General features: G+C 44.4%; 1 protein-coding gene across 2 annotated transcripts in view; it reads left to right on the top strand.

The window, feature by feature from the left end:
* LOC138566701 (calcineurin B homologous protein 2-like) overlaps window positions 1-10,723 on the top strand; it is a 170,972-nt gene extending 160,249 nt beyond the window's left edge. For both annotated transcript variants that reach the window (XM_069644288.1, XM_069644287.1), the window contains one exon: window positions 7,011-10,723. In XM_069644288.1, the coding sequence (XP_069500389.1) occupies window positions 7,011-7,064 (54 nt within the window). In that variant the 3' untranslated portion in view covers window positions 7,065-10,723. The remainder of the gene's footprint in view (window positions 1-7,010) is intronic.
* The last annotated feature ends 201 nt before the right edge of the window (window positions 10,724-10,924 follow it).

Consider the following 10,924-nt stretch of genomic DNA (forward strand, 5'->3'; position numbering starts at 1 on the left):
TACTCGTGACTTCTGAGCATACTATGTTAATCCTGTTGCGATTTATTTTTGTCCCTGCAGACCACAGCAAAGAGGCCTATCTTCCTGCACACAGCGCAGAACCTAAGGCACAGCTTGTCACCATTTTTCGGGGTGTTCGCATTTCTTACATCTGAAACACACTTCTGTTTCTCTCTGCAGACCTTCAACATAGTGTCTAGGCACCTCTTCATAACTGGGGAAACGCTTCTGTTTGCAGAAATGGCAGATATGGAATGCTTGTTTTCTCCCCCAGGGCCCTTGATATGAGCATCTGACACCTGAATGATTTGTGCTACTTCCATTGGGTTCCTCGGGTATTGGTTTTTTCCAGTCCATAAACGCTCTCTTATCATCGTATTGCATTAATTACAATTTTATCTCACAGGACTTGCTCAGAAGTAACGTTCTCAAAATCACATTTTGAAGATAAGCTCCTCAAAACCTCAACTTGGTTATCAATACTCTTATCTGACAGTGGTTTCTGGTGGTATAAATTAAAGCGCTCCATGTCCACATTTATGTATCTTCCAACATTTGAAGCTATAGAGAGAACACACTATTTCCCCCCTCAGCTCCTACAGGCAAGGATTTAATTAAACTTACTGTCTCTGAACCTGTTATAGTCTTAAGAATGGACAACGTCTTGATGTCTCAAAAATCCTCCTAACTCTTGCTCCTAGATATACTTCAAAAGGTTCCTGCCACAGTTCCCACCTTATACTTTGTGTTCCATAAATGCGCAAAAATGGTGGAGTGGCAGTCCTAGACAGACCTCTTTGTGCCCTTTCAGGACCTTCTTTATCCTCCATGTTGAGGAGGGGAAAGGTTAGCTCTAAGAGCAGGTAGGATCCAACCAAAATGGGAAAGGGGAAAAAGGATGAATAGTCCACAAAATGAGTTCCTGCTCTAAAAACACAGATTCTTAGTTTGTTCTTTCATTGAGGGATATGAAGAACAATGCAGCAGCTTGCAGGAATGCCAATAAAGAAAGGCACTGAAAGGCGTGAACATCCACCCTAAAAAAACTGTCTGAACAAGCATTAATCTGGAGAACACGAACTATACGTTCTGAAAATTGTAGGTTAAAAGTCATTACACAAATGGCAGATCAAGAATCGATAACATTATCCTGGGTGTATTGTAGTGCAGTAAACGGGGAAAGCACTCTGCCAACCTCACTCAGTTGAAACTCCCCTTACCGCTGTAGCAAGCAGGCTTCTCACTACTGAACATAGGCAGGAGAAGGAATGCCACTAAAATGCATTTAGAGTGACAATCTGCACATGCAGGAATGCATTTTGTGAGTAACTTGACAGGCACACGGCACAATGAACTGAAGAAGATAGCCCCAGGGACAGGAAGGGGTCAGTCCAGAAACAGCCTGGGACTGACAGAGCTCAACACACCCTCCCTGCATCGGAGCACAGGTCTGGCATCAGTAGATGGTGTAGAAATGTAGCCTGGAGTAACGTCAGAAGCCAATATGGATCCACCAGGGCAAGCCACAAAAGGAGCATTCACCAGAACAAAACAAAGCGTGTGGAGCAGTGGGGAGCAAAGGCCAACATGAGAAGGAATGATGTATTGTCAGGAGAGAGAGCGTCAGTGTGTTGCGATGAGGGAAGATGGTGGCAATAATCTGCTTGAAACCTGTAGTTATAGGTATAGTCATCAAACACTGCATCCAACATTCCACACACGTCTTTCACGCAGAAGGGCCTGCACGAAACACCAGGTAACAGAACACAACACTCACTATCCCCCTTCTCATATTCCTCCTCCGCCTCCCCTACAACTGCCCACTCAAACTTAACGTTTTCATTTTTGTCCTGGGTCTCTGACCTCATCAATCCCTCTCGAGTACCGCACAGTGCCTGCTCCACTCCGCCTGCCTCCTATCACCCTTTTACTTGGCCTCTGAAATGCTCAATCCTGCTGTAACAAATCCTCTTGTATCACTGGCCAATTCAACTGTTATGAACCTCAAATTGCTATCACGTAAACCTTGATCCACCTTCATCACTTTGCTACACTAGCGGTTCTCCACACTGACACTGCTACCGTCTCCTATTCTCCCCGACCTGTTGAAAAGGGCCTGGTGAAAAGGGCCTTCAGCACTGCCCCTATCATAAAGGATAACTAGTGCTACATTCGGTGGGTGTACCAAACCTCTTGTATTGATAGTAAGTAAGGAAGTAGGTTATCCATTGCTGCAGTAATATCATACCTCTCTCCCTCCGTCAGCCTCCTTTTCTAACTGCTGTCTCATCGCATTTGCCTGCTATTCCATTCTCTCTTCTTAGAACCCTGCCACTCAACATTCTAACTGTGTCTGGATTTGCATTTGGTAGCTAAGATACAACACCCCCTCACCCCTCTGATATCACCTCCTCCTCCTTTGAATATGCCTCTCAACACCCCTTCCTACTCCTCTCACTGTTCTGCTTCTATCAACATACTGACCATCTCAACGCCTTCCCTGTCATACACTCTCCACATCCGCCCTCCTTGAAATGTACTCCCTCCACTTTGACCACTTCCTCTAATGCCTACATGGCCAGTTTACCCACTCTGGTAGGAACTCACTTGACCCCGTCTTGCAATCTACTTCACTTTCCTCCTCTGACCCCTCGGTTGACTAATTTCTCCCTCTAATGACTTAATTGTTCACTTTAACATCTCAGCCCCTCCAGCCTCCTTTTTGTCCGTCTTCACAATTCCAGCAGGGCACGTTTTGCCTCTTACCTTGATGATATGATCCCTCCTGTCTTTCTCCCCTATTCATGCTTCTTCCTTGACTTAGTTTTCTGACTTCCACTAAGCACTTATGACTTCCTTTGACCAGCACTATCCTGCAGGCACACAATGAGCCTCATTACGACCCTGGCACTCACGTAATGAAGGGTGTCAGTACGGGACCGGCACCGTTCATTACGGGAGCGCCTATTAAGAGGTTCCCTTTGCGGGACCCGGAACAGACGTCTGGTAAAACCAGACGTCCTTTCCGGGGTCCCGCGGGGGGAAGAGGGAGCTAATAACGGGCCATTCGTAATGTGCCTGTTGTTACCTCCCTCCCCATTCCCATTGAGCCCTATCGGGGCTCAAATGGGAATAGGGAATGGTTCCTTCAAGGAGAAATTACTGGGTCCTCAAATGTTGGAATGACCCGGTAATTCCCCATTGAAGGAACCCGGTATTGGAGCCAGGTATGGAGGCAGCCATGGCGCTAATAGCACCATGGCTACCTCCATACTCGTAATGAGGCCCAATGACTTTTAAGATCCAGACACTCAAAATACACATGCACTGTGAAATGCAATGTTGACACAAATCTCGGACACCCCCCCCTATTCCCAGCCCTAAAAAAAATCTGTTGCTGCCCTCACATCATCCCACATCACAAACCTAATCTCTTCCCTTCACAATTCCCCGGACAACTTTTATATACCCTCCAAGCTTTGCTCACACCTCCCAAACCAATATATATTGACTTCTTCCTTTCTGCTACTGACATTGCCCACTAGTTTTCCTATAAAATCATAACATTTTGTGAAACTCTCACAACTGTCCTGTCTCTCCCTCCCCTACTCACCTTCTATCCACCACCTCTCCCCATACCCCAGGGGGATGCAACCTTTGGCTCTTCAGATGTTTTGGGCTGCAACTACCATTAGTCCAAGCCTGCACAATCAATGGTGTTGGCTCATAGGAGTCAGTCAAAAACACAGTTTGCAGACCCCTGCCCTATAAGTACTCTAGAATACTCCACCACTACCTCTTCTGTCAAATTAGCACCTATCCATCTCAGTACCAATCCATCTTGCTCTCCGATTGACCAGTGCCCCTCCAACAGCCAAATACCTAGTACCAATTATCTGCCTCCCTCTCGCTCTCGCTCTCTCTTCTCACTCTCTCTCTTTCTCTCTCAAACCTTCTCTGCTTCCTTAAAATCTACAATTGTCCTGCCCCTCTTGAAACCTTCTGCCAACCCAAACACTGAGTGAACCATCACCCTGTTTCCCCCAACCACATTATTCAACTGTCATTGTACAGATCACTAAGTACCTTGATGATAAAGGCCTTTGAGATCCACTTCAATCCAGCTTCCATTGTAAGCACTCCACCGAATGTGTACCCATGCATTTCTCCAACTTTCACTCTGATGCTCACCACACCAAGACGTATCTCATCCTTTGGCTTTCACTTCCTTCTCTTTGCTGATGACTCTCAAATCTTTTTCTCCTCTCCCAGCTTCACTCCAGCCACCTCAGAACGGATTGCCAGCTTTCTCACTGTACTCCGTCACTGGATGGCTCTCCGCTGCCTCATGCAGAACTCTTCGGAAATAGAAGTGATATTTCTTCTGGCTTCCAAAACCATTCCCTATCTTCCACTCTCCTGTCTCCTACCCACCTGACTTACTCGCTCCCTTGCCCAAGTCTTCAATCTTTGGCATCTTCTTTGCGAGTGAGCAGAGATTAGAACAATTAATGTCTACCACTGCTTCTACTGCTTGTGTTAACCTTCTCAGAATTCTGAAAAGTCATCCTCTATTTCTTATTTACCACTCTATGAAAACTCTAATCGCCCCCCTAATGCTCAGCTATCACAATGCAGTTGAATCCTATAACGGAAACTTAGCAACAGAGTGCTGAACGGTATCACCCCACTACTGCACGGCACAAAATGCAGAAGACAAAAATACAGAATGAACTAATGTGAAATTCAATGTAATTATATGTGGAGGATGGTGGGTTAGGCCAATAAATAATTTAAGGGGAATATGGAGGGTTTGTGTGGGGGGTGGGGGGTTCCCCTGCAAATAATTGTGTTGAAATGTCCCAAAAGAAAAAAAAGAGCTACATTTTTGTCTTCAGCATTTTTCTCTCGCCCTAATCACATAGACCCGTGCTGTACAACAATGCAATATAGTGATAGGATACGATAATGTTGATTCAATTAGGTTAGACTAATAAGGGTATAACAATATGAAGAGGGGGTACCGAGGGTAAGACAGGGGGTTCACCTTAGGATGGGAAAGGCAGGCCCAGCCCGGGGAAGGGAGGTCTGCAGCTGTACTGCTGGCAAAGCTAGAAATGTCCAACCATATGACCTTCATAACTGCACCGTTGAGTCGCCCTGCCTGCATCAGCAAATCTTCTGCTTAGTCATGGCTATGAAATGTCAGTCACCCTCTCAGATGGCATTTAGAAACACGTTTGGAATGATAGGGCCTTCCCTTCATCTCGCACGTTCCCTGCCACACTTTCACCTGGAAGGTGGGGAGGGCCTCAGACAGGGATATCAAGAAGACCCCTTGTCTGTTGTAGGATATTGTACCTGGTGTGGGACTCTTCAGTCTTCTGTCACTGACCTATAACTAATCACCTCCTCACAGAGAGCACAGCTCCCCATTTGTCCATCTTCTCAGTATTCCAACATATTGCCTTTCGGCCCACGTTCAGGACATGCTCTATTCAGGCTTACACGCAATCTGCCAATCACCCTCCCCAGCTATCGGGTAAAAAACAAAGATGTGGCACTTCCAATATACACAGCACCCACATTTAGGAGCAGCAAGTGTAGTCCTTTTATTCAGGCTGTTATCCACTTTGGTTATCCCATGGAGACCGCAAACAGCGTTCAAATGTGAGCATTACCCTCTCAACAGTCAGGAACAACTAAATTAACCCTGTGTTATTTGAGTTAAACCGGCAATTGTTCATATTTAGTTCATTATAATTTAAGACAAGACACTACATTTTCCTAAATTAGCTAAACATTATCAGGAGAATTTGATTTATTTAGAGCACAGGTGCTCAGGACATAAAGTGCCTGCTTGTGATCACGTGGCTGCAAGGCAATCCCTCTCAGTTCTGGTTGTTAACCTCCCCTCCGGCTAGCACGTAGGCAGCCTAACCTTAAGAAGCAGGTAGGTTGCCTTTCATGTGTCTGAGTTATTCTGACAATACCTGATGTTCCTTTCATTTGATCAGAGCAGGCAAAGCCCTACGAGAACCCCGTTTCACAGTTACAATACACAATCCCCCACCTCGAAATGGCTCACGGGAGCCTGCAGCTTTTCAATACTAAAATCAGGCTGCGGCTTGGGTAGGGTGCACAATGGAGCTCCAAGTATTCTACTGTTAAAAGAGCCACCTGCACCAATCACACATTGCTGAAAAACGACCTCCTACTAGCTTGACTGAATAGACAGCACCTGCCTCCAAAATTGAAAAATGTAAAGATCCTAAAATAAATAACATGGACGGTGTACTAGTACTTTGTTGAATACTGACCTGGCACTTGACCACTAAACAGAAATGATCAGTTTCACATTGCCCCCACCAGCCCATACAACGGGCCACCAACACAAAATGATGTAGAATCTTGATACAAGCGCCTGAAGGAGGAATATCAAATCCCATGATTAGATAATGGAGAGCGCATCTCAATACCTCTGCTTTCATTTACTCCCCCAGCCAAAATCAAAGACTGGTCCTTCTTCCCTGCTCACGTGCGGCCTTTAACTCAGTTTTCCACTATAGAGCATCAAAAATGTCATGGGGATTGCAGGTCCAATGGACACTCCCCTCCAGCAGGATAGGGAGGTTTCATCGTAAGAGATTTGGTCGAAGCCAAATCCATCAAATTTTTTCAGCCGAATTTGCCTGCAACTATGTGGGGGTGCGTAAGGGTAATACTTAAGGTGGTGGCAAGGGGGTGCTGCAGGGGGTCTCATCCCGCATATTTCTGCAGCCAAATGGCTTAAAAGGAAAACAAATAATGAAATCACATAGAACCCTCTCCAGCTGTTTATGGGTTTCTCAAGTGGTTTATGGCTACGCAGAGGGGATTTATATTTCCTGAAATAGCACTTTAGACATCTTTAAATCCATCCGTTCCCTTATCTGGTGACTGTATTTCATGATTGTATGAGTCAGGTGCAGGCAGGGAATGTTTCTCATCTTGTTTTCTGTTGTCCCCAGTCACTGGAGAAGATGAGCATTGAGCAGAAGATGAGCATCCGGTTCCTGAAGTAACCAATGAAGGGAAGGATGCAGAACATGCCAACTCTGTCTCCCGCAGGCTGCATGGAAACAATGAACTGATGGTTCTCATTAGCAAGGATGATTTGTTAGCCTGCCTACTATTGAGGCCTTGGAGCGTGTACTTCTTAAATAATCCTGCTGGCCAGTCTGCATTGCTGTTCTGGCTTGAAGCTGTAAATGACTGGTGACTTTGCTGGCGCGCGTGGCGGACTGAGCTGATTGCAGTGGACCTAACTGGGAGATCAACATCTAATCTCCCATTTGTTTTGCCATGCAGTGTGTGCCATACTTCTTGGGGTTTTCTACCAAGGGTGCAATGCCCTCCAGGGTTGATTCATCATCTGGTGCTGCTTCTTGGGCTATTCACATAGTAAGTGCAATGTTCAATGGCAGGGACCCTTCAACATGTGCAGTCTTGTAAGCAGTACTTCTTTACATGCATACTTCTCTAAGTGTGATTTTCTATGCAGGGAAGTCATGGAAATGGGTACCTATGGGCTTGCTGTTCTCTGTTCTTGACAATGGCATGTTCTGGCCCAGCTGAGAAAGCCAAAAGCCGGGTGCAGCCCCTGGCACAGCACTGTCGATCATGTGTTTCCTTTCTGAGTGGGTCATCTTTTTTTGATTTACACCAGAGACTGCCTTTGTCTGCGTTTTTGCCACTCTCCCCTATAAGAATTGCCCTGCTTCGGACCTTTAGCTCTGGAGAGAGCCATTAAAAGAGTGCTCATCCATCTTACTCCTTCCCCTTTCAACAATTGTTGCTCCCTTTGAAGTAATAACAATAACAAACCTTTGTATATAATGCTTCATGCCATATCACTCCATATTCTAAGTTCTGTAATAACAGCTGTTGTTATCCAACCTAGTACCACCATATTTGCCTTAGGCTTTAGGCCTTCTGAGTGCGGAACTCTCTAGCTTGGTGCCACCCATTTTGCTGTCTATTTGCTTTGTATCAAAAATAGTGCCAATGTGATCTCTCCCCTGGCAGCGTGCCATCCTTCAAGTGCCCATTACGAAACACTTTCATATGGTATTTGCACAGTTTTCCCCCACCAGAAGCAACCTTTTCTCCAATGAGAAAGCCCCACAATTCCAATTCTATTCCATCTATTCCGAAGACAACACAGATGCAACAAAATTTAGTTTGAGGAGGTATAGCGGGGAAGAGAGAGGAGTAGTTAAAACATAATTTGCAGAAATACATTTCTCAGAGGTGGGCTAGGTAAACCGGGCTGCGAGGAACGGGGTTTGTTAGATTATAGTATGCAAAACACACCAAAAACCCTAGGGCGCCAAATCATTTTCCACATGAGACCATGCTGACAAATACATATTTTCTCGCAGTTTTATTATGCTGCAAAACTCCAATAAGTCCAGCTTGTACAAGTAAGTTCTAGCACACTTCCACTTTCAACTAGCCGTCGCGTTAACATTTCTCAATCTGATTCCCAATTTAGCACCTCAATATCACTTTAGCACATTTCCACCTTAAGCTACCCATTGCTCTGACACATTTCCACCGTGGCCTCGCCAACATGTGTTTCACATAGAGTTCACAATATCTTCCGTGTGGCTCTAGTGATCTTCTTCTGGGCTGCATTAACATTGTATGGTACACTTCATAATGGTAACAATTAGATGGTCTGTACCAATCCTTCGTGTTATACATCAGATAATAAGGAAAAGAGAGAAACCAAACAAATAATGAAGTTAGCATTGTATGTATAAATACCCTGCATTCAATCTGTAAATATTACATTCCTTATGTATTGTCCTAGTCATAGCATATGTATATCCTTCAAAAGCTCCAATAACCACCCCATAACATACCATAGGCCATGCCATACACCCCCACTAGTTCTATTCATCTAACTATGTTCCACCCCGCATGCAGATATAATTTGTTCCAAAGGATCTCACCTTGTCAACAATTATTCGAGTAATCCGACTTCTTTTTCCACTTTAACACTGTGTTAGATATATCTTCTTTAACACAATCTCTAACAAAAGATACCTCCATCAACAATTCAACGATGCTCCCATTTTTCACGAGAACAAATGTTAACAATAATCTCTCAGATGTGCTGTCTTCAAAATTCAACATTAATCCTATGGATCGTCTTTACATAATCTTCTCATTGGTCCATAAATTCTAAAAGTAAAACAGACCAAATACTCGGAATCCTGCTATACTTGTTAGTCATTGGAGAGTCAATCGACCAATATTCTAGCACCTTTCCGTTGCTTATCTTAAACACGTGTTGGCTAGGTCATGGTGGAAAAGTGCTAACGTGATGTTGAGGTGTTAAATTGGGAATCGGAGCAGATTGAGAATGTGTTAAAGTGCTGGCTAGTTGAAAGTGGAAATGTGCTTGAACTTATTTGTACAAGTTGGAGTTACTGGAGTTGCACAGTATGATAATGAAAGTGTGAGGAAAAATGTACTTGTCTGGATGGTCTCATGTGGAAAATGATTTGGCGGCGTAGGGTTTTTGGTATATTTTGCATACTTGATTAAGGAGCCCCTTTCAGTTGGGGGCATCACAGACCCATTGCAGTCTTACAGTTAAAGAAAGGGCAGAATAAGTATACATTTTTGAGCATGAATAAACATAGCTCAAGAAGGATCTGTCGTAGGAACCAGAACATATTTTGAGGGTTTTTAATATTCTAGCAAAACCGGGGTATGCTGTGGACTGAGCGTTATGGGCGGCTAGATAAGTAAGGCGAGGTCCATCTAGCCTGATGATGGCAGCGCTTACGCATCGAGTTCTACAACCTCCCAAGGATAGTTATTCAAGCTGATGTGGTAAAATCTGGGTACATTTGCAACACCCTGAGATGTTCTAGCGAGGGAGGGCTTCCAACGTAGTTGATGGCAATGGCATGTGCTGAGAAAATGCAGGGTTTGAGTTACCTACCCAGAAATGTTTCCCGTTAATACAACGTACCTTGGTATTTGTGACATATTTTAGATTCATGCATGCAGTTATTACAAAACATGTAATGTAATGAGTTATTTACATGGCAGCAAAGTAAAATCTAGGGCACTGAATAGTAATGATATATCGATGTTGTCTAAAGAAATGTGGGTGGCCATGAGAAAATAATCCATGAGGTTGGACCAAAAAAAAAAAAAACAACATAGACTACACCAAACGCTGAAAGGTTCCAGGTATGATGAACTCTTTCCAAGATCATCCCTCTAAAAAAAAACAAACGACATAATTAACCCTTGCGAGTGCTGGGCTTGCACTTGCAAAGTATGCAATCAATCAATATTTTACTTTGGCCAGTGCTTTAAGCAAAACATATTGTGTTCTCGTTGTCAATCACTGCCCACGAACAATTTACACTGGATGGACATAAAACTCGAATGAATTCAGGTAACTGGGTTTCAGTTCTCAGGCACTGAGAGAGCATCCCAGACTTCGTTATTACGACAGCCCCTGCTGCATGGACTTTTCTTTTAAGCAAGAGGCCGTAAGCCTGGAACATAACATTCAAATACCATAGGAGGTATATACAGCTTGGTCTCTCGTTTGCAAGCTCTGTGCCTAGAACGCACAGCAAGAAATCGCTCTGCCTTCCCCATGGACGCAATAAAACATTGTAAGGCACAAATGTGTCTACCATTGTTGGAACATTGTACTGCTTCTTTCTCCACCTACACAATTTCCAGAACCCAGCTCACTTATGCAATTTTAGCTTGCATTTTATTCTCATCTTTCAGTGTTGCAGGTGAAGGCCCTGTGTTAAGCAGGACGAAGGGATAGCGAAAGGCCACAGTCCAAGTAGATTATAAGTGGGGCAAGGGGGTGGGGGACTACGGTTTGCAGCTGGAC

Source organism: Ambystoma mexicanum, chromosome 2p, assembly GCF_040938575.1.
Source record: "Ambystoma mexicanum isolate Mex_15411 chromosome 2p, UKY_AmexF1_1, whole genome shotgun sequence".
NCBI lineage: Eukaryota > Metazoa > Chordata > Amphibia > Caudata > Ambystomatidae > Ambystoma > Ambystoma mexicanum.